This window comes from Falco rusticolus, chromosome 15, assembly GCF_015220075.1.
Source record: "Falco rusticolus isolate bFalRus1 chromosome 15, bFalRus1.pri, whole genome shotgun sequence".
In the NCBI taxonomy this organism is placed as follows: Eukaryota; Metazoa; Chordata; class Aves; order Falconiformes; family Falconidae; genus Falco; species Falco rusticolus.
This window is the reverse complement of record NC_051201.1, coordinates 4,220,204-4,246,985: the sequence shown is the minus strand read 5'-3', so window position 1 is coordinate 4,246,985 and position 26,782 is coordinate 4,220,204. Positions and strand designations below refer to the sequence as shown.

At 39.3% G+C, this 26,782-nt stretch overlaps 1 protein-coding gene across 3 annotated transcripts; it reads right to left on the bottom strand.

Moving 5' to 3' along the window:
• Nucleotides 1-6,288: 6,288 nt before the first annotated feature.
• KCNG4 (potassium voltage-gated channel modifier subfamily G member 4) lies at nucleotides 6,289-26,647 on the bottom strand. Of its 3 annotated transcripts, none has more exons than XM_037409505.1 (4): nucleotides 26,278-26,647; nucleotides 25,825-26,075; nucleotides 24,596-25,395; nucleotides 6,289-7,844 (listed from the first exon to the last, which is right to left on the bottom strand). In XM_037409505.1, the coding sequence occupies exons 3-4, from the start codon at nucleotides 25,343-25,345 to the stop codon at nucleotides 7,059-7,061; spliced, it is 1,536 nt and encodes a 511-aa protein (XP_037265402.1). In that variant the 5' UTR covers nucleotides 25,346-25,395; nucleotides 25,825-26,075; nucleotides 26,278-26,647; the 3' UTR covers nucleotides 6,289-7,058. The 3 variants fall into 3 exon arrangements, with proteins under 3 accessions (XP_037265402.1, XP_037265403.1, XP_037265400.1); XM_037409506.1 differs by having other exon boundaries at nucleotides 25,825-26,035; XM_037409503.1 differs by lacking the exon at nucleotides 25,825-26,075.
• Nucleotides 26,648-26,782: the final 135 nt, after the last annotated feature.

Genomic DNA, 26,782 nt, shown 5'->3' with positions numbered 1-26,782 from the left:
ACTGTGGTAAGTTGGATTAAGTTTGTGAATTCTAAAAGTGATGCTGGTTTACACCACATCTAAGCTGCTTTTCTTATTTTTTTGTATCTCAAGCTGAGATGTAGAAGCAGGCAGTGTGAAACAGAGGGCTTTTCTAAAACCAGTTTGAACTTGTGTTACTTCAATGAAGTACAGTCAATTTTAAAATGTAACTACTTTATTGTAATATTTAGTTGCAATTCTTAAGAGTTTTCAGTATACTGGGAAATTCAAGCTCTCTAAACTTTCACAAAGCCAGAGGCACTTAGCAGCTCACAGGAATTATGTGACAACCTGCAAAAATGGGCCTTTAATTTGCTTTTATTTCAACACACAGTGATTAAAGACCAGTGAACCCATACTGCTGACATATTTTGGTCTTTTGGGAGATAATTTGAAACAGATTTATCTTTTGTTCTGTGTAGTGTTCCCTCTGATATTCTTGCTCTTCAAATGCATTTCTGTGGTTTTTGGTTTGTTTCGTGGTTTTTTTATGCCACTTGTGTAGTAACTCTGAGGAATGGACCCTTGGTTACAGTTTTATTGAGAAAGGCAAAATTCTGTAGAAAAAAATGCAGTTTTAAATTCTGTTAGAACATTTCACAGTCTCTGAATCAGTTATGGCATAAATCTTTGACCTTCAATTTCCCTTTGGTATCTTTTTATCAGTATGAAATTAGTTTAATTTAAGCATGCATACTTACACCTTAATGAGTTGATAGGATTATTTTTATCAACTCTGGAAGTGACTACTAAATCTAGCAAGCACCGTTCAAAGTATAAACCTATGTATCACACTTGGAATTACAGATAGAGCTGGCTTCAACCTATATGGTTTCACCTTCCCTTTCCTAAAAATACCCTGCAAAAAACATAGTAATTGTGGTGTATGAGTCTATTCATGTATCTTTGCTGAACTGTGTAATATTTTTTTTTTCCTGTAATCATGAGTAGCTCATAGTTCTTTCATCTCTCTAAAGCTTTAAAATTTCCTGGAGTTTGTTGTCTTTGAGCTGCGATGATTTTTGTGAAATTCTCATATAAAAGTGTCTCAGAGGTAGAACAGCTCGAACTAATTTGGTGTGGAACTAGGCAGTTAGGAAAGCTTCAGGACAGCTAGTTAAAACTAAAACATCAGACTAATGAAAATTTACATAATTTGGAGAAGTAGACCCTCAAGGCGTAAAGTTTTATGATTGTTACCTGCTTTGTTGTTCTGGTGGACGTGTTGCAAGAGCAGTGATTTGCAAGTGAAATTTTAATTAGAAATTTTAACGGGTATTTTCTTAAAGGAAAGTGTAAGACACTTAAAGGACAGTGCAAGACCTGTTAATTGAAGGACATAAAAGCACCTCCTTTGTTTTGTTAGTTTTTTCTATTCATAAGTGCAATCCAATTATCTTTAGTGTTTGCCACACAGTACCTTTAAGGTTCTAAATTTTAATAAGAAAATTCTTTAACCAGATGGCTTTTTGTATAGCAAAGGAACAATTCCTGATGTGGGGTTCCAGACTGGGCAGGTGAAAACAAAAGAAGCCACGGAACTAGGAAGGTCTGCGTCCTGTCTGTGTGGAAAGTGATATAGAGCTGGATGCGGAGTTAAAGGCAAACAGGGGAACATCACCTAATGATCGTGCTTGTTGTCTGAAATAAAGTGAAACATTATTGGATTCTCACAGAGGCATTCTGCGGCCTTCATTGCCCTGCAAGTTCATGTACCACATCTGCTTTAACTTTGGGGAGACAAAAATTCTGTATCACTCCATATGTTCTTGCCGTGAATAATCACAGTTTCTTGAAAGCTGCTGAAAAGAAATTATTTTGAAGAAGCAAAGATAAAGTCTGTTGACTTGTACTTACTGTCTAACTGACTAATATTTGGCTGCGTGCTCAAACTGGCAAGCAAAAAAATTTGAAATATGTTATGACTTTATTGTATGCATGTGTGGAGATCTATGCTGATACATTAAGTTCTGAAAGATTTTGTTAAAAAAAATTGCTCAGTATGAAGCAGTAGACCTTTTCATCTAAGATTTAAAATTTAAAATGTTGTTTCAGGATGATTATGTTTTATTACTTAGTTATGGTACTTATTACTGATGATATCACAGACTATAACTTTCAGAAGAGAAACACCCAAAGGGTCTTCTACAACCCTTCCCTTTTAGACATATGCTTGATTTTTACAACTCGTGTAGTTATGGCAAAGAATCAAGTATAGAAATAATGAAATCTGAGTTGACTTTTTATCCCTCTTACTGAATCCACTTTAATATTCTGCTAAGCTGCTCCTCAAGCATGTCTGCTTGGTGCTGATGATCCAGGCCTGTTTTTTTACCTGAGTTTCCTTGGTAGTATTCTGAATGCAGAGCTCTCTTATAGTGAGATCGTTTTGAGTTAGGTTTTTTCCCCTCTGTGTGAGCTTTTCATGGAGATCTGATACTGGCATACAGGAACATACATACTAAACTTTGGGGAAGATAAGTTCTTATGAACTAGCTTCTATTGGAAGTAAAATGGCAAAGACAGGAGCACAGGGGGAAGTGAAACACCTTAGTTTTTTCTCTTCATCATCTTTTTCTTGTACCATTTTAGTCATCCAGAAAAATGAAAATTAGAGTAACCTAGTGTATTAGGTTTCATTCTCCTATTGCGAATTAAGAACCGAAGCTTCCTAACAAGATCTGCAGCCCATATGCAACCATCAGTTTGTCCAGAGTAGTCAGGGGGTTCTGCAGACCTCGGCTGAGCTGGATGCTGGTGTCCCCTAAGGAGAGAGGAGTGTTCCCTCAGTCTCTGTGCTTTGCCTGCTGGGAAAATCCGGTTTAATGCCCCATGTCAGAGGCCAGCAGAGAACCCAGTGTTGAGCTATTGAGTACCTGATATATTCACAACCTCATCCCGTTTCTTAGGGCTTTGCCAGGTATTTTGTCATGTCTAGGACTCAGGGAAGTGGTGAAAGCCCCATTTAGCTCAGATAAGCCATTGCTACAGAAGCAAAATAGTTCACGGGAAGGAATTTAATACTTTAAGTAAAATGTGCTGTAATATCTAGCTTTTTACCATGCAGAAACCAGACTCCATTTAGGAAACATGAGTATTATATCAGCCTTTTATCTTTGTAAAGTTTTAGCTTTAACATGTGGCTAATAATTTATTACTTGTAGAAGTAAAGCTTTCTAATGCTCCTTCAGGGAATGTGCTGTACTTTTCATTCCCTTGACCTTCTAGGTTTTCTTCATTATTTATAGATTACTGCAATGTATTAAAATAATTTTCTGAACAAAAAAAAGGGGGGAAAAGTCTTTCATTAGGAATACAATCAGAGGGGGCATGCTGAGTGTAATTTCTATTAGCAGATGTGCTTAATTGTTCAAAATAACTGCAGAATACTGTTTCAGTATGCTTGAAATAAAACTGTTGACCAGTACAAGTTTTAGATAGTTCTGCTATACTTTATGCATAGAATATGCAGTACGCTTAGTGAATTCTTTTGCAATTTACCCATAACATAATGTACTATTCCATCCAATGAATTTTTGTGACTTAAATAATAAATCTGGTGATTTTGATTATATTATCAATATTAGTGACTGGATGCAAACTTCAGATTGCCAAAGACAGATGAAAAGCAAATTTCAGGGCATCTTAACAGTAGGTTGGAATAATAAAATAATGACCCTATGAAACTAACAGGAGTTCATTGCTGAAATAGTAATATGTCCACCTTATGTAATGCTTCTTTACCAGAGGACAGTCAAAGAGGAGAAACAGCTGGAGAATAGCCAGGAGGTACAAGGGCTGCAGTGAGAATTTGAAACAATCTGCAGAATCCCTGAAGCAATGAGAGTAAGGTCAAAGCAAAGGTCTTAACCCCTTGGTGCAACTGCAACATCATCAGAAATTTGCATTTAGTCTGTAATCAAAACCCATCCACTGTGTTTTGGTTCCAAGTCAGACCGGTTATTGGAAGGATCCTGTACTTCATTTTCATGTGAGACTGTCGCACTCTGTCTGCTGTCCATAGACCAGAAATCTATCAACTTCCCTAAATAAAGCAGCATGGTGGGGAGTTTTGTGGGTCCCTTCATTATACAGTAGGAGTTGTTGCCTTATCAGAGTGGAAATTAGAAGCTTGAAAAGAGGTGTAATGCATTGGTGAGGGCTGAACAATGTGGTTTCCCCTGAATGATGGGTGCTATGCCTCTGCTTCTTCTGGGATTTAGATTCAGGGAATAGGCTTTGAAATGAGAGAAGCTGCGTGCCAGGCACCTAAACTGCTCTTTTAATTAAGTCTGGTTATGAAATTATATGATCTTGGCAACAACAATATCTGTTAATTGTAACTGCTTGTTCTGAATTTGTTACTCAGTTGAGTTACACAGGCACTAAATGTTCCTCTCAACATATTTTTTTCCCTGACTAGTAACACAATGAGTCATGAAGGACATTTTCTGTCAAAGCTGGTGCAGCCCAGACCCAGCTATAGGAGGGGATAAAGTCAGAAACAGAAATACATGTTATGATCCCGATTCTGCTGAAAGTACAAGTACTTACTTCACTGTTAAACACCGGTGAATTTTTGTGTGTGTGTGTTTTTTTTACCTCCGTGTTTCAGCACATTATTGCACTGTGTTTTGGAAGAACTTACACAAGCTTAAATGCTTGACTGAGTCAAGGTTTGGAATTCTTTGTGAATTTGGATGCATGTTATGTCCACAACCCCACCTACTTGACAGAACCTGTTGGAGTTTCAAGTACTTGGGCAGTAAAAGTCCCAATATTTTTCCAGCTATCTAAGTGTTTAGAACAATGTGGCTGAGCTAATTTTCTGTGGGACCATGTTGAAATAACTCCTGAACTAGCAAGAAAACTGTTAATTAGAAAGAGCAAATCAGTTGCACTACCTATTGTTTGTATTTCCAAAGTGTGTGTCAGGGAGGAGATATGTCTTTTAAAAGATGTGGCTATTCTGCATCAGGATACATGTTCTAGTAGGTATCAGTCAGCAGGGAGCAAGCGCTGTCTTTGGCTCTGCAGGACCAGAGGGGCAGGAGTAGACTGTGCTGGGTATTGTGGCCGTATGAAATTGGTTTCCTAAGTAATCCTTACTGGAATAACTGTAAAGAAATACAGACTCTCCCAGAGAAGTGCAGGTGGTATCACCATGCATAGAACCCTGGGGAGATGTGGGTCATAGTCCAGATCAGGGTTGGATTTTGTCTGGTTTGCCATCTAGATAGTCCTACTGTAGAGAACAGTAGAAAAATCAGGTGGACCTGTGCATAAACCAGCAGGAATTCCACCCTTTATATGGCAAATATAAATGCTTGTTGTCTGGTGTCGATTCCTTCCAGTTGTATCGTAACATCCCATCTATAATCTGCCACAGTTTCTCTGGGTTAAATCATATGGTCAATACAAGATAACTCAAAGAGATTTAATCGGAGTCATGTGATCCAAATCGTGCCAACAACTGTGCTTTTCTGTACTTAAGCTATGCAGTGCAGTGAGGATAGCATCTAAAAGCTGAAACTCCCAAATGCCTGCATGAAGTTGCGTAATTCTGCAAGTGCCTGTGTTTGGACATCCACGTGGGAGATGGGTCACAATGCCTGGAAGTGCACCTGGGGCTCCAGCCTGCACCATGCTGTGCAAGAATGGTGCCTGCTGGAAACTGGAACCAAGTGGTCACTTCACTGAGCTTTGCTCCATCACAAGGTCATGGGGACCTTGGTAAGGCTTAAGAAATGGAACAATGAAAGCTGAAATACTGATTTTAAAATAGTTTAGGCCTTGATTCATCTCAGTACTTAAATACCAACACTCAGCATGTCAAAGTTCTGTGGGTATCAGCAGGACTGCTTACAAACTGAGGACCTGTGAGCTGATGCAGACCCTAAACCACACAGGTGTTTGCACAGACCTGGCCTTTATGTCTTGGTGTCGCTCTCACTAACTGCATTCACAGCATCTGAATGGCTGAATTGTGAAAGATCATCTAGACTCTCCCATGAAGTACCATTGTTGACTTCTGTGTAGTCCTATTGCTCTCTTCTGGCAATGCTTGGATAGCCCAAAAGGGATGTCTCCCGTGTGCATTAGGAATGGCTCCCTTTCTGGCAGTCATTCACCTCATTCCTTCCTATTTATAGCCTTGGATACTTCTGAGCTATCATCTCATTTTCAGTACGTCTATTTTTCATCTTTCTTCCAGACAAGCCATCACCATTCAGTGAAAAAGATAACACCAACTCTTTTTAGTATGGTCAATAAGCTTTTTTAATTCCTCATTATTTTTATTCTTCATTATTATTTTAAACAAGTATATGAAAAGGATGTTTGAAAACTTTTTCTGTCTAGTATGAAATGTTTACAGTTTGCAGACCCCAACTGCATTTCAAGCAAATTCTCTTGCAAATATTAGGTGTTTTATACAGTAGCAGTGCAAGTTGTTGTTTATAGGTTGATCATCTGGCTACAGGCAAACTTTGAAAGCTTTCATATACAGTGCTTTTATTTCAAGCTTATTAGTGGCTTTAGATACAGAATTCAGATTTGTACTGAGGCTTCTTCTGTATGCCTGGTGATGAGCATTGTATAAAGAACACTGGTGCATAGCCCTGAAAGAACGCATTCTAATGCTTGGCTTGAGATGTGTTAATTTTAAGAACATCGGAGACTGAAAGGCAAATAAAATAACAAGTGTATTTGTGCCAACAGAAGCTGTTTTGTTTTGTTACTTGTTCAGTATTAGGTGTTCAGCAAGATACATCACTGGCAGTGACGTTTATTCTTATTAGTCATAGAGAAGAATGAATATTTATTATTGAATAAACTCTGCCTTTTGATATTCTCAGAACCTCCAGCTCCATAATGATGTGTTGGAGCTAGCTGCATTGGCTTGACTGCTTATTATACCTATGCTGGCAGAGAAGAATAGCGTTGTAACCTATGCTGTTGCTTTGCTTTGTATATTGTGTTGATGTACATTTGTGTGTACTTCTATTCAAGTTCTTGGGAGTGCTTCACAACCAGGCTTAGTTCCCTCTGTAAATGTATTTAATTGGTGATGCTTGGTCCTCCAGGATCAAGCTGTCTGTCTCATTGAAGGTGTCACTTTCACCAGAGTGATTGGCATTTTTTACTCTGTTTAGCCGAGACTGCAGTCGTTCATGTTCCTTTCTCAACTCCGAGTAGGAATGGGAGAAAGTGTGGAATATTGATGTTGCAGGGAAAGACATGATGAGAATCCCACTGAGGATGCTGCTGAGAGCCACCATCTGGCCTGGGACACTCCGTGGTACCATATCTCCATACCCCACAGTGGTCATTGAAATGATAGCCCACCAGTAAGAAGCAGGTATGCTTGTAAATTCAAGCACCTTCCCAGATTCATTCTCAGCGAGATAGACCAAGGGAGAGAACAGAGTGACAGCCACGCATAAGAAGAGTATAAGCAGACCAAATTCCCGTGTGCATCTCCGAACTGTGAGGCCCAAAGTTTGCAAACCCAAGGAGTGTCGGGCAAGGCGCATTACATACAAGATCCTCAAGGCACGTAAAACCCGTAGCACCAAACCAACCTTCTCAAAATATGTGTTGCTGCTTGGCCTGTCGTCCTCCTCATTTGAGTCATCCTCTGAGAAGATGAGGGAAGCGTAATAGGGTGAAATAGCCAAGAAGTCAATTATATTTAGGGGTCCCTTGAAGAACTGACACTTGCTCCTTGCCTGAATGAAGCGGAGGCAGAACTCCAGCGAAAACCAAGCCACACAAACGGTCTCTATGACGAAGATGTAATAGCACTTCTGCGAACACTCGCCCTGACACAAAACAAAAAGAGAATTAAGTAAAAAAACAGCCTCTGAACCAGCATCTAAAACCATGAAAGAAGCAGCAATGTGGATCTGCTTGAGTCACTGGTATCAGAAATAAACAAATACCAACTAGCAGGTAATTGTATGGCAGCCATCTTTCAAATGTGTATAGACAATAATGAGCATGTGAAATATCTGAATGAACAGATATATCTGCGTGCCTATTCTTATTATGTTTCTTCTTCCAGTCTAAAGGAATGAAACTCGTCTCTGTATGAAGTCTTGGCATGCGGCCTGTAAGACCCAAAGAAGTCCCACTTTCTGCTCTCAAACAGAGATTAATTTAAACACGACTGGTTTATAAACCTGTACAAAAATCAGCTTCTCTTCAACAGAAAGATTGATGTTTGAATGTCTCTGTAAACTTCTAGTGCTATTCAATGCATGACGCTTTCAGAAATGCTGTGTTCTCTGGTGCAATTAAAAGTGGTTCAGAGATATTCATTAAGGCATCTGGATCTTTGGCTCAGTTATGCCATATATAAATCTTGTTTCTTTCTGTGCATGCAAATGTTTTAATCTAAAGGAAAATAAATATCCACCCAGTAGGTGAAACTAGCCTTGAAGAATCCTCTCCCAGTACTGAGGCCACATGCTACAAGCAATATTTTCTTGGCTTTATCAAAGGAATTCTTTAGTTGAACTACTTTGGATTCACTTTTTATTTTCCTGAGCTGAGCTTAAAAAATGAAACTTCTTTTGGCCTATTCCAGTGAAACAAAGAGGCAAATATAAATTGACTTGCAATTATTTGAGTAAGTAAGGGACTACATTGAGCTTTGTCCTTCAGTGATGGGCAGCCACTAGGTTACATCCATCCAAAGCGCGAGCTAACAGGTGCATCAGTTACAGGGGCAGGTGTACGTGCTGCCTCCTTCATATGCACAAGTATCTGCTTACTGTATTCCAACTGGCAGAAAACAAACCAGGTCCTGCCACCATTTTTTGCCTTATAGAAGATAAGAAATAATGATGAAAGTAGCATGTACTGCTTAGCAGCGGGACACCTCCCTCTGAAAATTTAAAAACAATATTTTTTTTTTAAATACTGGTGTCACTGCTTTCTTATACCCCCTATCTATCCTATTGATAAATACATTTCTGTACCTAGACAGAGAATTAATATGTTCTTAAGAAACCTGGTCTTGTGATTGGACTGATGCTGCTTTCTTGCTTTTAAGCATTGTGAATTACTTTATTGAGGACTTCCACCAATGGCATGTTGCTATTTACATTAAGTTCTTGCATCGGTGCAAACATTTGGATTACAGTTCTAACCCCAAACCAGTTCAAGTATTTCATGGACTTTGGCTAATTTTGAAGCAGTCTTGTGCGCTTTTCTCTGCTGAGCACATTATCAAAACACTGGCATATGAAATGTATGGGGTTTGAATTTTTGGTGATGAGAAATCTCAGCTGTAACTGGGAACCAGAGGAAGGGATCAACCAGTGTCTCAACCCTTTGAAATTTCAGGCTGGACTCAGAATATGGGTTATCACTGCATGTTCCAGAAAACCCAAATGTTCATTTTAGATTTCTAAGCTGATTGAAAAATCAATGTTTAGCAAATAGCTCTTTCCAGCTCCAACTTCGGTGTGTGAAGGCTTAACAAAGTTAAAGTTGTCTTGTATTCGTGCTGAACAGGGAGTTGCACCTCTGTGATGTTCACAGAAGATCAAGCAGAATGAGGCAGAAGGAACAAGGATCCATGAAGAACAAGTGGCTCCTTTTGGGAGAGCAGAGTGGCCATGTGGTGTTTGGGAATAACTGCAAACCCTTGGTTTGTGAGAGGTGTTTTTGTAACCTCTGTAGAATGAAGTCGGGGCTGCTGTATGCATCTTTCCTGATAGCTTTTCTCTGAAATTAAGTAATTTAGAGGAACAGTTCCTCATATAGTCTTATCCATTCTCAGCCAAATTTCATGACCAATATTGAGTAAAAACACCGTGGGAAACACATACCCCTACTACTAATTAAACTTTTTACCAATGTTCAGTTACCCTCTGCATTGCAATGTGGTGTTGGTTTTTTAGTGTCCCTTGTGATAGAATTACTGCTGCTCTTGGGAGTAACAAGTCCTTTTGTTCAGGCAGTTTTTATATCATTTTCTATCTGAGGTACCACAGGTAACATACCCCTTATGTATATGTTTTACCCTGTCTAACCCTCAACAATTTAGCTCTGTAGCACCATTTGGGAATTTTTCTTCTTTCTGTACAATAGACTGTCGAGATTATAATTTATCTCTGAAGTTAAATTTCACAAAGGTAATGAAGGCTTGGCCCTGCTAGAGTTACGCGTACAGGATCAGGTTATAGCTCCATTTGAAGGCATTGCCATGGCAGTGCCTGGAGTGCATCGATGTTTGTAGAGCTGCTGACTTGGCTTGATGAGATTGCTTGCAATCAGCAGTTGTGTTATGCAGTGTTCTCTTTTTCTGAGTTGTAAATTATTTGTACGGTGCAGCCTTGGACTTGCACAGACCTGCCTGTGGTCACTCTATAGTGATGTGGCCTATGAATTATTCATTGTTCCCATCAAGATTTATTTTTTGTTAACTGGGCTGAATTTCCAGTACATCTGTTACTTATTTACCCTGTACATTTACAGGTGACATTGCTCTCAGATAGTCATGTAGCTTTCATTATTCCTTCCTTGGAAAATACGAGAAAATAAATTTTGTTTGCTGGAAATTTTAACCATTAAGATCTAGGGTGTCTTTTGAACTAAGTGTGACGTTTCAAGGTGAAGCACTGTAAGGACTGGTTGGGAGATTTTCTTCTTCTTGCCATCCTCTGTTGCCACAGGATTCCCCATGGAAACTTATATATATTTAGAAAAAGCAATTTGTGCAGCCAGCTTTCTAAATGTGTATTTCATTTTTCAAAAGTGTCCTTCTCAGGAATGTTACTGTGTGTTTTATTTTTCCTTTGTGCATAGGTGTGGATGTAAACGATGATGAGTTCTTCCTAGTTAGCACACTTTTTCTTTATGTAGTTTGCAAAACACATTTCAGAAATGTTTGCATACAATTCAAACCAAAGTCCCTTTTTCTGCTGTAGCAAACAAAAGAATGACAATGTCACAGTTTCTGACACTGTGACTAATGCAGAGAATTCTGTGCTTCGTTTTTTTCAAAAGAGACAGTAAAAGAAGGATGTGGTTGCTTCAGACATACCTACGTTACGTGAAGGCAGGCAGCAAACCCGACCCTATTTCTTCCGGAGGGAACTGTTTTATCCATGCAGTACGGTAGTTCTGTATGGAGGGGACTAACTCAAGCCCTAGCAGTAATGCAGCTGGGCGACCATCTCACAGCAGGGCCGTTTCACTCCATTACATAGTGCAGATGTACCATGATTTACTCAGTCTGTATACAACATCTGCCAGGAACTTCCATGCCTTTTTCTCTACCTATTTCTCTGTCACCAGTGCCTGGAAAGAGAGTGTAAGACCCTGCCTCTATGGTATTTAATGTAGAATGTGCTCATTGATTTCACACTGGGAGATAGATTTCATCCAGTGAAATTGTCTGTGAATGTTTTATATATTAGGTATATTTGTATTTATTATGTAATACACATTATATGGTTTATATAGAATAACCCTCTCTAATGTCAGTCTCTTTGAAGATTCTTGATCCTTTCAAACATCCTGTTCAGAAGCAACAAACATTGGACTAAAAGGGAAAAAGAGGAAATACTATGTACCAAAGGCAATTTCTGTTTCTCCCAGTATTTGTGATGATTTTTAGACTTCAGGGGGATTTATGTTCTACTTACAACTGTTGTCCAAAGAGCAGGCAGAATAACATACTGACTTCAGTACTATGTTCTTAATAAAATACGGATGCCTCTGTCAGTGGTAGATTTCAAATTTGCTGTTGTCACTAAATTCCCATTAGGTGTTAGTTACTTTCAGTGAACTGCCAAATTATGGCCCAGATACTCTGATCCGTGAAAAGATTTTTTTTGCATAAATGGCCAGTTACAGAATTTCTGTGCCACAATGACTTCTATGTGGTTCTTCTTTCTGAAAAAAGCAAACATGTTTGGGAAATTCTAGTGATTAGTGCCTGCCAACACAGAACACAACAAACAACTCCCTCACTTGACCTTGCCATTAACTAGAGCAGAATTCTGAGCTTTTATTTTCGTATCTTTGAGTCAAATTTGTCACTGACTTCTTTCTCCTTCTGTCTGTATTTTTGCACCTGAAGTACCATGGTGTAGTGGAACCTATAAAACCTACAAGCTGGTATGGTGTTGACTGTGAACATGAGAGGAAGGTGAGGTTTTATTTATAACAGACTACAACACATTTTGGGTGGGATTTTTCAACAAAACCCTCTGACATGTTTTAGATTACCATAATGTCTATCAGTATGCAAGCTATCATTGACTGAGAGAAGTTACCACAAAGCCAGTAGTGAGTAAATATCTATTTATACTTTATTCATCCTGCAGATTTACTTTTGAACAATGCAAGAATTTACCAAGAGTTATGTCTCTACCTGAAATTCTACAATGTATGATATATATGTAATAAAATGAGTGCCTGGTATTGATCTTGCATATGAATAGAACATTTGGCTCAGCAATGAAGGAAACAATACTTTGTATGTAAAAAGATATATGCTAAGCCTGAAATACTGAGTGATTTCTTGGATTTATAAACCACCTCAAAGAAGCAAAGTGGTTGTTTCAAACTACTGTAACACTAGAAATGATAAGCAATTCGTACTTCCTTTTCATTATTACCTTCCTCTGTATAAGGCAATGGCTCATTTTCTGGGTTCTCTTACACATTGGAAAGTTTATAGTGTTACAGTAAAATTACTCATTTTAGGATATTTCTAGTAACTTATCTTTAGATAGGAAAAAATAGACTCATAATAAAATATAAGAACAGCAGTACTGAGGCCAGTTAGCACAGTGTCCCATTCTAACAGCCTGAGAAAACAAATGCCCAAGGCAAATTTTCCAGCTTCTGTTTTCCACTGCAGAGCTTCCTGAGCTGAAGCTGGCGTTCATGTAAGCAAACTGAATTGTTCTTCTATAAAGTTTGGCCATTCTTTTGTCTGCTGCCTATTGCATGGAGACTCACCTCTTTGCTTTGAACTAGGTTCCCTTTAGTTTCATCTGAGGCCTATAAGCACTGTCACTGGAAGGAAGGCTGGCTGCTCAGTTGACATTTACTCATTTCCTGCCTTTTGTGATTTTGTACACCTCTGTTGCAGCTGCTGTTGTTGCTTGTTCCCATCTTGAGGGATTCTGTCCGCCTTAGTCCTTGTGAGAAGTTGTTTCATCCTTGTTGCCTTTCTCTGGCCCTTTTCCTTTTCAAGGTGGAAAGGACCAAGTCTACATTTTTAAAGTGTAGGTGAGCTGTAGGTTATATAGTCAAATTTATATACAGTTTATGATCAAGAACTCGATAAACTTTGCTTTTTTTGCGTGCAGTCTTTAAAAAAGTTTAAACAGGTTGGATCTATGCAGGATTAATGCTTGGAATTTAATATTTCTAATAGTGAGAAATTGTGTGACTCTGGTAAGCATTACTGCAGCTTTCCTGGAGTACCATTTTTGGAAGGGGTTTGAGGTTCAGGAATTCAGCACCTCCAAGGCCAGGACTGCCCAGGGTAATGTGTGGCAGCTAAATCTCAGACCTCAATTGCACAGGTGGGTTTACAGAAAATAGATTTATTCACTAACAGTGAATTCAAGCTAAATTAACTTGAGATATGTACCGCTCACAAAATAAATAAGATAACTTTCCTAGCGAAGTGCCATCTTAGTTTACCAGGAAACATTAGTCAAAGTTTAATGACATCTAGGATAATAAACAAAATCAGATCTCAGAGTTATGCTGCACTAACCTATCTTACAAGAGATATAAATCTCATCTAGTGAAAATAATATCTTTACGTGCATCAATAATTGTAGCAATGCCCAGAGAGACTGAATCAGAATTTCCCCTGCGTAATGTATATCTTTGCCCATCCACCTTGGTTTTCAGATGCAACTTACTTTGTTACAATTTCTAGACAAGAAAAAAATTATTATCTATAGATAACTGGATGAGAACACCAAGGAACTATTCTTCAGCCTTCAGGGTCTGCTCTGTGCTGACCATTTGTGTCCCCCTTGGTTGCACTCTAAGATACTTTATGATTAAAATGTCCTCTGGAAAACCTGTTCTGAATCGTTACCCGATTTGCCAATTACTTTCCTACTGCCAAAGATCTACCCCAATACCTTTTGTAGTGGATATTTACCCTTTAGTCCATTGTAAGGCATTTTTCCAAAAATGCTGAAGCAAATGTAAAACAGTGATAATCTATATTTTGAAAATCACACACTTCAGTATGCTTCTCTTATAAAACTGAGGATTCTGAGCATTTGAACCCGAGCCTGTCTGGCCTGTTGGCAGCTGAAGGCTGTGTTGCACGTTGATAGAAAGGGTGTCAGGTTTTACCTCTGGTCCCACCACCAGTATCTACTGGAACACATCTGTTCTTTCTCATCCTCTGCAGAGCACCCTGAGAATCAGTGGCACAGTTTTGATGGCAAGGAAGTGGCTACTTAGCAGCAGGCTAGCAAAGTTTGGCACTTTTCTGAAAAGGGGTGTTACGTCCCCACCTACTCCGTATTGTGGCCATGGGCTCTTCATGTGGTGTTATTGATTCATAACAAAACCCAAAACTCCAAATGAATCCTTTCAAAGTGATTTCTCGAGTCTAAAAAAGGGAACTGAAACTATCTGAACATATCAGAGGAGGCATGTGAAGTTCCTCTTAACCTGAGGAAAAATGGGGAAAGAAATCCTGTTATTCCCATTACGTTGGAAATGCAGTGGTGCAGCTGTATTGGAATAGGAATTGGATAAGTACGAACTTTCTGCCCCTGGTGTGCCTGACTCTAAGTGGAAGTTCATTGGCAGCAATCCGAACCCATTCCCATGGTGTGTAATTTGGGTTTTCCCACAATCTGTAGATAGGGTGGAGTCTGAGATGTAAGACAGGCAAACCTGCAGTATTTCTCGTGACCTTTCTGTGCCTCCTGGTTAACACCGTTTGTGATGACGTTGGTTATTTTAAGTGTTTGTGTCAAATAGATTATGTGTTTCCTGGTTAAATGGCAAAAGTTGCACCAAGGCTTGTAGAACACTTTGGTAATAAGTACTGATCGATCAGTATTTGAATTACTTCAGAATCATGTCACCTCTACAGAGATTAATATTTTCAAAGCTTTAGAGTGGAAATCAACGTGTACATCTGCAAGCGTATGTGTTGCTTATACAGCGTACCTATGAGAAAGGCAACTGATGGTATTTATGAAGCCAAGTTGACAGCTCTTGAACCCAGCTGGAAGTCATGATTGAACCACTGTATGCAAAGACTGTTGTTCCCAGGGTACATTTATGGAAACCAGCTGGCTCATTGCCATAAAGGAGTGATGCACAGGAAGGGTCTGAAACCTCTTCCCAGCTAGATCCACCTTTGATGCAGTAGTGATTGCTTCCAAGTAAAGGCCGTTTTGGTGTTCAGTCACATATTACTGAACAGTCTCAAAACAAAGCGGGGAAGGAACTCCTAAAGGACTATGTTTGACTGCTCTTGATTCAGACTCCTGTTGGAGCCCAAGGAGTTTCCTTAAATGCAGGACCTGGACCTGCTTAACACTGCAGTCAAAAGATAGGCTGCCAGAACATCGTCTTTCACACCAGAAACGTGCCTGGCTCCGTGGCTGATGCAAGGTCACAATTTGCATCTGCTAAAGCTACCCTGGCAGGTCCAGATTTTGTTTGGCACATGGTAGTATGGCCAGTAACTGCTCAGATCCTTCCCTCTGATCCACACGCTGTTTTGTGGACAGAGGCTGGTGTCTACCGAAGTGGTAGCAGATGGGATCAGTCTGTACGGTGGCCGACTACCTGCCTTCTGCCTGCTTGTGCTATCCAACACTTAGTAGAGAGGCTTATCTCAGCAAGACTGCTCTTCTTGCAGTCTGGCCTTTTGGCCCACTCACAGGAAAAACATTTAGCCCTCTATGTGGAGGATTTAGAAGCAAAACTCACAGGAATTTTCCTCTCTAAGCCCAAGGTTGACATTTCCTGGGCAGGGAGCTGTTTTCCAGCCTTTTGCACTTCTCAAGGTTACTACACGGGCAGTGCATCCTGGTCTACAGCTTCTCCCTCCCCTCTGTGGGGGAAAAAAAAATAATCTGCTCATGTAATAGTGCAAAAACAAGCTTTGGTTCTTGCTCTTGCCTGCCACAAACCCAAGGCGGTAGGTCTGCAGGGTGAGGCTAGAAGCCTAGAGAGTGGTTAGGTAGGAGCAGGGGCAGACCAAGACCTCGGGGTAGGGAACAGAGATCCCTAACCAGCTCCAGGCTGTTCTTATCCCAGTCTGCAGCAGGAGGTGAACAGGTATGGGGGAGAAATCCTTTTTGGCTGTAAAATGATGACTGTTAGGAAGTGCTGTGCCAGTCTGTGTTCCCTGCATACCTGGAGCTGTGGGGTCCAGCTGCAGTGCTGCAGGTACTGCTGAATCACTGTGACTGCATTGCCGCTATTATTTGAATAATTAAACCATGCTCCGGTGAATCAAATGATGGTTGGGGAGAACTTGAAAACCCTGTGTTATGGATCACTTCAGAACCTGGATTTATGGTCACAGACTGATGCAATAAAGTCAAAAGGTTTACAGCCTGCTGAGAAAGAGACTGGAACCTGATTTACAGAATGATGAGCTTGTTACAGGAGTGCTGCCTATTCTGATCACAGAACGATTTCCCACTCACTTTGCTTTATGGGAAAGTCTGGACTTATGAAAACAATTACTACAACTAGTACATTTGAGGAAACTAAGCTAATACTGGGATTATATTAACGTGGACATTAGAAAGAAAACAGAAAGAAATTATGATCTCTGTATAAAACACATAATTATATCCTCTGGGGCAGAAGTGTAACTAAAATAAAATATTTCAATTAATTTTTAAGCTTGGGTCCTTATTCTGCAAACACCATGAGAATCAGTCTGAAGAATCTGAATTTGATTTAAACCAATTGGTGACCCTGGAGTGTTTGTGTTAGGAGAAAGATATGGAAGTTTTATCTTTTTCTTTTCTTGTTTTTCTAGTAAGAAATTAAACAGACTTCATTTTGTAACTGTGAAGAAAAATATAGTCAAAATGACAAGGTATTTATCCAGGATTTAGGAGGATGACCTTAAATTTCCAGTTTTGTTGCTGGTCAAATCATTTGCCCAGTTACTGTTTCTTTGCTGCTGCTTTCCTCACTGCATTGTAAGTTCCTTACAGAACAGAGAAGTCACAACTTGCTATTGTACCTGTGTAGTACAGGTTGAATCTGTTATAAGGGAAAATACTAGCGCTAATAGGAGGTGCTGACACTGGGAATAAACACAACATATGTAGTTCATACCCTTGATGCTGCAATGAAATTAGCAATTAGATTTGCTTAGAATTAGAATACCAGATTGTGAATTTGTCTGCAGCAGTAGACTGAAGAGTCCCCAAAGATTTCAGTTCAAAGAGGAATTTCTAAAGCATATATGAATTTGGGTGGTTATATATTTTTAATACTTGTTGCATTATTGCTGTGAAGTTGGAGGATGCATAGATTTCAAATGGCATTTTCCAAAGACAGAGTGCCTCTCTCAGAGGAAATACCCACCTTGCCAAAGAAGGCATTTATTAAGCAATCCTCTGTGCTGAACCCCTTGAGATGGTTCAGATGAGGAAAGAGAACAGGATTTTTTCCCTATTGTAAGTATTACAAACTTGTAAGAAGCAAAAAGGAAAAGAAAGCATGATTCCCAGTGAGGAACACATGTGCTGGCACACTGAGTAGCAGCTGCTTGACTGCCCATTGCAGAGCAACCAGAACAGCTGGGTGTCCCCCCAGGATGGCGTGCAAAGCCAGGAGACTTAGTGCGGTTGGAATGCAGCCCAAACTGGATGAACATAAGGCAAACTAATAATGTCTAATTGTGCTTTCTGAACATTGGACCTTGTACTGGCGGAGCCAGCTTTTAAAAACCATGCAGAATCCATTTACTCGCTGGAGTGTCCTGACTTGCTGAAGAAAATTGTTTTCTGTGGCAGTGAGGGTAAGCTGAGGCACAGATGGTCAGCAGCATCTACCCCAGCTGGTGCCCTTCAACGGTTATGTAGAGCAGGGCTTAAGTAATGTGAACTTCATCAGTATTGTGCATGTTGCATTTAATGCTGAAATATGTAATTCTGTTTGCGGATACTTGGAAGACAGTTACTTATAATGTGGAACTATGAAATCAGAGTCTCAACATAATGGTACAATTTCAAGGTCAAAGCTTTTGATGTTATTGAAAGTATATGCAAACCTCAAAAAAAGGCAGATCCCATAAAACAATTATTATATATATATATATATATATATATCTCAAAGTCCCAGGCTTGCATATTCTGATTTCTGTGTAAGCACATTTACCACAGACGTTTTGCCAAGCTTTAACTCAGAAATGGATAAACCTCAGGATAGGGCATCTTTGAATTCAGATGTGGAATTACAGGTTGTTCAGAAACTTTATTGAAGGAATTTGACTATTTTCTGACACTGAGCAAAGAGATATTACATGATCTTTATGTTCAGCCCATGAAGTAAAAATTTCAGATTCTGCATGCCTGTGCCAGGATGCTGGTAAATGTGACCCCATCTTGGGGTTGATCTGTAAGTCAAAATTGTCCACTGGCTAACCTCTGAAATTGATTCCAGTCTGGCTTCTTATTTCATATGTTTCTTCAATTGTTATCAATTTAACTAACTCAATCCATGGAACAAATAAATTAGCTGGGTTCTACTGTGCCAGGTATACCCTAGTAGAAGGGAGTTTTTTGATGCTTCAGTGAAGCACAGTTTCCTACTTTAAAATGCTGCAATACTTCTATTGCTAATTGAAATGGTTAGAAGAAATCAGAATTTTTCTAGATGACTAAATAGTTTAGGAGAGTGAGTATCCACAGTAAATGTCCTGATAAGAACCCAGAAAAATGTACTGAGCAGATGCAATAAAACCAAAGCACATCCAGCTTTATTTTGTTCCAAGTAATTTCAAGTCATATGTATATACCAATGTATTTATAGATATGCATGTACACATACGCCTTTATAGTCTTGCACTTTTAAACGAGCATTAGAACTGTTTCTGAAAGTCAGGATTTCATTAATATCTTTGCAATAGAGCAAGTCATTCTGGGCCATGCTTTGTGTGACGTATGCTTGTGTTAGAAGGTAAGTTTGAACACTGAGTTACTGTAAAACACCACTGCTTTTCAGGTCTATTCTGCATAGTGCCCCAGTTTGTTAGTAGTACTCTGTAACAGTCATTGATAAAAGATATTTTTCAGCAGGAATCATTTTGCCCTGAGTAATCAGCTAGAAAATTATTTTTTGATCATTATTTAGACCCCCTTATTTAAAAGCTATACAAATGGTAGCCAGCAGTATCTGTCAAAATCTGGCTGTCATATTCAATTTACTGAAGGTGATTGCTTCTAACAGTTGGCTGAATTACACTTTGATGAGGAGTCTTATCTTTGCAGACTACATGAGCAACAGAACTAGGGTTACAGTCCTCTCACCGACACTCTCTGTATGGGTTATTATCTCCTCCAGCGACTCCCAAGTTCTTTGGATTTCCCTCTGATAAGTGTATTAGAGATATTTAATGTTATCTGCAGGTTATGGGCAGGCTTGGGGCTTTAAGTTCTAAAGCTTTTGTAATGCATTTAATAGCTTGAATACTGAGGATATACCTCTTGCAAGCATATCTTCACGTACTGAACTGGCTAGATACAAGTCAATGTGAATTTGTATAAGCAATGCATTTAGCTGCAGCAATGGTAACCCAATGAAACAAATACCTTGTCTGATTTTCTTTCTCTTCACAGTAAGACCAATAAATTGGGGTTTTTCCCCTTTAATGTAAAATTACTCCACTTTTAAAGAAACTATGTTTCTCGGCAATTTCCTCTAGTGTACAAGCCAAATATGCTGGATTTAGTATCACACGGACAACATCAGTGACATCAAACATTGAAAATGTAAGTCAAGCCTCCAGAATAATGGTGTAGAATGAAAAAATAATTTTAAAATGGTTATATTAGGCATTGGGTGCTTTCCCTCTGTTTTCTGGATTCTCAGTGTAACCACAGAGTAAAAACTTACTCTTTTATAAGAAATCAGATTTTCACATAATCAAATGGCTCCAGGAATGAAAGCTTTAAAAAAATGAATATTCTAAGTTTAAAGATAAAATCATTAGATCTGACAAAACTGGTTGCAGCTTATGTCGGTTATGTTTCATTAGGTTATATGCAGTACATAAAGCAATTACAAGCTTCTCAAGGTCAGTTAAGAGCAAATACAAAAATTAGTAGTAATGAGATCTGACCTGTCACTGATCACCAGGGAGAAGAAAGAACAGACATTTCCTTCTCTCTTAAACCACACTTTCATACAACATCACGTAATGTGATTTTTTGGGAGCCATCTACACTGGAAGAAAATGATTTGGTTGTTACCAGTGCTAAGGGACAGGGAATCAAAATGTCTGAGGTTTCTTTTTCTCCTTTCCCCCCTGACCTTAATGTGCTTTCCTTCCTGAAGAAAAGACCTTGCTATATCCTTTCTGCTGAGTCATTTCTTTCGAGGATGCCAGTTTTAGGGACCCATTAAAAGAAAAATCTCTTCCTAAGGAAAGTCGCAAGAGTGCTTCAAAGCAGTCCCCCGCCCAGGCTTTTCTGCAGTGGTTTTATTCTGTAGTTCTCTGATGTAATGATGTTTTTTTCCTTTGGGTTAAATGTGCTGAGCAGTAACTATTTCAGCTACACCTCTTGGATCCTGGTTATAACTTTCAAGTGGGACTGGGACTTTGATGGAACTTTTGCCTTGTCTCTAGTGGGATGATTTTAATTCCTTTGTTTGAGAGAAATACTGGTAAATGTTGTCACTTCAGCTTTCCTATCCTACCTGTGTGGTCTGTGCTTCAGATTTGTGGTTCTTTCAGGCTACCCATTCAGATCCATAATAAACAGAGTTCCTCACTTCCAAATGTACCTTTTTTTCTATCTCTGCATACACCTGTGCCTTGATTACTACATTTTGGTGATACTAATTTGCTTCCTTACTGAAGACAGCTTGGTGTCCATAAAGAACAGCTCCAAATATCCCAGATAAGCATGTATTGTCATTAAAGAATGTGACATTTCAGTTGTTTTATGCCCAAATAACATAATTTGTTACTAATAAGTCCTGTTTCCTTAGCATCATGTATGATAAATCCTTTTGTATATCTCTTTCGTGGTCAGACTTGAACTTGAGATCACTAGAGCTATATATTTACTGCTCTAGAGTTTTCCCTAACTTTTCACCTCCTTCTCCTGGAGCTGTTTGCTCTGGGTTGGAATTCATGGTGGTTGCTTATGAGAGATATAGTTACAGAATTGTTTACCCATCTCTCTGCTTTTTCATATCTCTAACGAGGAGGCTCCTAAATGTCATTTGACATATTCTGAAGCGTGTGCATGCTATCAATTATAATAACTTGTTCTTGCTTTTACTTTTGGCTGTATTCCTATCTTTAAGCTAACCCTCCCCTCCCTTTTCTGCTGCCCATGGAGATGGCTCCTTCCCTCCCCTCTGGTTGCCAGGGTGACTGGGCTTCCCTGATGTGGTTGCTCTTGCCTTGGCTCCTTGCTATCCCTCTCCTGGAGACCCGAGACCGGAGTTTTCACTTTCCCTCAGATGGTGAGGACTCCTGTTTGCTCTTCTGCCTGCCCAGGCAGCTGTTCTCCCTCCTAAGCAGACCTGCTTTAGCAGCTAATAAAAGGACAAGTGATTTCATGTGCCTGCAGGGTGGGATCAGCCAAGACTCTGAGTGAAGTGGAAGTCACCTTGTATTATTTTTCCTTTTCTTTTTTTTTTTTTTTTTTTTTGTTTGACTCTGATCCTTCTTGAGCTGGAATCCAGCCAGTTCTCACTCTTTTAATGTGGCTGTGATGATGAGAAAAAGGACCCTAGAGTGGTACATATACAGCAGAGGTAAAGTCTTTTTTATTTGTATTTCAGAATAGGAAAGTTCGATTTCCAGTGTTAGTGACACTGGAAAATGGAACCTTGCAGTACTTGTAAGCACATTTACCTCAGAGGTTTTGCCAAGCTTTAACTCAGAAATGGATAAACCTCAGGATAGGGCATCTTTGAATTCAGATGTGGAATTACAGTTGTTCAGAAACTTTATTGAAGGAATTTGACTATTTTCTGACACTGAGCAAAGAGATATTACATGATCTTTATGTTCAGCCCATGAAGTAAAAATTTCAGATTCTGCATGCCTGTGCCAGGATGCTGGTAAATGTGACCCCATCTTGGAATCACTTTCAGAGGTCAGCCAGTGGACAATTTTGACTTACAGATCAACATAGAGTTGCACTTTGTGTGGGTATGACTTAGCCACAATCAAGTAATAGTATTTTTAGTCAGTTAATTTCTCTGAGTTATTTGTCCAGCTCTAGCTAAAATACTCCTTTGAGATGCCAGTAAGAAAATCCCTAGGGATGGAAAAACTACTGTTCAGTAGCTCATATTCTCTACTTTTCCACAAGAGTATGAGTATTTTGTCTCGTATTTTCCCCTATATTGTCTTTGGCATAATTTTAAACAATTAAAATAATAGCACTTTTAATACTCTGTTCTGTGCTTCTTGGACACAATGACAAAGTGCTTTAGACTGGTGCTGTAAATGTAAATTATGTAATGTTTCCAAATGTTTGGATGAATGTGGTCCTTTGCTGAAGTTCATCCTTCATCCTCTCCTCTGCGCTTTAAACATTCCATCTTTTGAGCTTGTTTCAGTCTAGTTTGCTTGCTTTTAAAGTAGTGATATCTATGCAAATCTAAATCTCTAAGTAGTAATGTCATCTGTGTTTTATAGGAAATCCAGGAACAGCAGCTACACTGCAGCTACCAAATATAACCCTCAACATGCTTCCCTTTCTAACATATGGTTAATTATTTTTAAAACACACAACATATTACACCTAACTGAGCTCTGAAACATTGTGCTTGTTCTTTTGCATGAAAAGTATTTATAAAAGCTTTTTCTGCAGTGATTGGGAAATTAAGTTAAAATGCATCAGGCTACTTGCATTAACAAAGTTAGTAGGAAGCACTTGCTGGAGCAGAGTTTGTAATGTTTTTACATCTAGCTGTAAGAAGGATGTTCTATATTTAAAGCACCGCCTTGAAAGAAGCATTGGAACAGTTACAGTTTTTCCTGCCAAGGAAAGGCTGCAAGAGCACCAGACTTATTACTGAAAGGTAATAGTCTTCCTATGCAAATGTAAGTTAATATTCAAGGGGTTAAATGAAACAGGGAATGATCTTAAATTTCAGCCTTCTGTCAAGTTTTTAGTTTTATTCAAAGACATCAAGTATCATGATATACCTTTACCATGACTGTGCTGCTTTGACTTACTGTTTGAGCAATAAAATACATACAGATTTTTGTATCGTGCACACCATGCTGTGCTATAAAGGTAAAAATGCCTTTATTCATCAATACACAATACTCTGAGGAGCGCCTTATCTTATAGCAGTGGTTGGGGCAGGGAGTTTACCTGACCTGGATTTCCTCAACACTTTTGGAAGGGCAGTTTGCAAATTAAGTGCAGGATTCATTAAAGAGGTTAGTCAAAGTTAATTGATGAATTTGGATATTTCTACATCTGAAATAACTTTGGATTGTTACTTTCCTCTTTTATTGTTAGAATAACAAATCTTTAAAGTGCTGAAATACAACAATGTAATAGAGAAGATCCCTCATATATGATGCAGGCTTGGTTTATTTGCCTTGAATTAATGTGGATGACTTACATGAAAAAGGTTGAAAAGCAGTTAGTAGTTCAGCTAGTATTTGGCATTACTCCTACAATATGTACATATATATGTGGGCAAATACAGAATTCTGTTAGCTTGGAATTATGATTTTTGGAGGCACAGCTTTTAAGTATCAGTATCTGTGAAAATATTTCATCTGTCTCATCCTTTAATCTTTATGCAACATCATAACATTATAAACATTAATGAATATTTCTTCCTCTTTATTAAGATTTGACTGTATTATCACAAGGGAAGATACCCAGCTATTTTAAAAGTAAAGATGTCAGAGGGAAATATTTCTTTAGCTGATGTGTCCAAACAAGAGATTGCTGGTAACTAGAGAGTAAAGCATGTTGAAGAGAAAACTCCACAATGTCAGTTTGAGAGTCTCGGTGCTAACAAGTTAATGTAACTAACACTAGCAACTGCTTCTTGAGAAGGAAAAATAATGCTATGTTAGAGAGCTGCAGTATCTCTTCTGTCCAGAAGCTCCTTTCTGTATTTTAGCTAACAATAAGTAAAATACTTTTTTAACATTATTCTTAATTGAATATCACTTTGAAAATAACAGAACTAATTTAAGCCATTGTTGGATTTTCTGTTATAGACTGTTAAATTACCATCGACAATTTTGAACCTCATTGCTGTGGATTTTCTGTATCTTTTTAATCTTTTTAATGAGTTATGCCTAGTAAGACAGACAAATTTATTCTAGTTCTATAGTTAGACCAGTTAAAAAGGACTGACTTACCCTGTCTTCTTCAGCTCTTAAGTCCGGCATTGTGCTAACACAAAGGCTTACAGCTGTGGTGGCCACAAAGAGAATGGAGAGACAAGCAAAGACTTTGCCTGGGAGTCCTGACTGGGGATTTTCTACCATATCTCTGAGTCTGTTCATAAACTGTCCAAATTTGGTTTTCTCATCCAAGACACATGTAGCTTCTTTGCTCCTCCGAAGCTCCTCTTCCTTGCGTATCTCAGCCAAGTCCTGCAGTTTTTGAAATAGTTTTCGAAAGCAGCAGTTCTCCAAGTTGGATTCCTCAATCCCCCAGTATCTCAGCTCCTCCTGAAAAGACAAGGCACACATGTCGCTTAAGAGCATCAGCTTCCCTGCTGCTAGAAAGCTGACAATCATCCCAAAAGCATTGGGGTTCCTGTCAAAGAAGAACTCATGGGTGTCTTCATCGTAATCATCGCACAGCTGAATTATTTCTTCATAGCTGCTGCAAAACTTAAGTTTGCTCAGTCTGGTCAGGGGAAATTCATCTAAAGTACTCCAAGGTAGCAGGTACTTGATGCCTCCAACATTAATCATGATCTCTGTCTTTAGATCAACTGCAGAGACTTGATCAGGATGGTAAATCCTCCTGGCCCTTTGGTAATGGACCCCTTTGACAGAAGGGGTTTCAACGGAGACAGGAAGGAAGTGGCTCAAGGAATTACAAGAAGTGTAGCTAATGTTACTGTAGTCTTGGTCACTGCCTCTGGAGAGAATAGGCATCTCTAAGAGTTCTCACTGGGACATCCAAAATGGCATCGGAGCAGGGTTATCTGTCAGCCAAAAGATACAGGAAGGAGGAGAAAACATAGTATAGGTTATTTCAAGAGAAAAGGTGCCTCAGGCTACTTTCCTAAATCACAAAATTAATAAGTGCCTGTTTTGGAAGTAAAAGTCACCTCTCTGCTTCTTCCTGAAATCTGCAGCCTGTGAATGCGATTTGCTTTGCAGCCTCATTGGTTGTCTGGCAACACACAGACAGAGGAGAGCTAAAGCCTCATTCATAATTATCGCGAAGGGTTGGGTGCTTGCAAATCCAAATGTGAACAGATTGGTCTCTTCTCTGAGCAGATCTTGGTCATCGTTAGAGCGCTGTGTTTTCCACAGGTTATCATTTTGCTTTCTTATTTCTATAAACCCTTAAATACACACCAACTCAACTAAGCTGCTTAAGAGTTATTAGAGTTAGAGTGGTCAATTACCTGCCATCAGCTGGATGCAAAGTTCCTAATTGCTGTAACTTGAATGCTCAGATTGCAGTTCCTCTTCCTTTCACTTGCATGCTTGTTTTGCCTGTCTCTCAGGGGCATTGCACGGATTAGCTAGTAGATGTTTCTAAAATGCCTTGAGAGGTTAAGTGCTGTATAAATGATGACTCTTCTTATCAACTCGGTCTCATGTCACTGCAAATTACTGAGAAGATGTAGGAAACATTTGCCCACCCTGCAGAAAACTTTGTTACACAGACAGAAAGCAAAGTATTTTATCAGCTGGGGGGTGGGGGGGAAAGCAACTGAAAGATGCCCCCCTTTTACTTCCCCCTTTCAGGAACAAACCCCTGTTTTCATTCAAAATCTCTAACGATTCAAAGGCATTTATTACCCCAAGTCAGTGAACTGCAAAAATTGCAAGGGAAGTTCCCTGAAGTTACTTACCACCGTGCCACGGGCTTCTGCCTGGCGCCTGGCTTCCCCGCAGGTAAAGTACACATGCCGCAAACTGATCAGCTGTCCTCTGAGTTACAATCCAGCAGAAAGACCTGGGGATATTTTACAGTATTGATTACATGAAAAATCGCTATAGTACTCTGGAGATCTCTCTCTCTTTCCTTTTTCTCTTTCTCTCCTTTCCTGGAAGGGGACAACATTCATATGTGTTCATGTAATATATGTTGTGCTAATAGATCCTTTGCAAAGGAGACAGTGTCCTAAAAGTGGCAGCTCCTCTTCTGGACTCCTGGGGCTTGCTGGTGAAATATGCTGAGCGAGAGCTGGTGGATCCTGCCCTCTCCTTGTCTCTCCTCGGTTTCCCTTGGGACTGTCAATATGGTCCTGGAAGAGGAGGGGAGAGGGAAGGGGGAAGGGCTTAGAAATAATCTCTCCAGCATCCCTCGTCTATTCAGCAGGCAGCAGGCAGCAACTGGGTAAGAACATGGAGTAC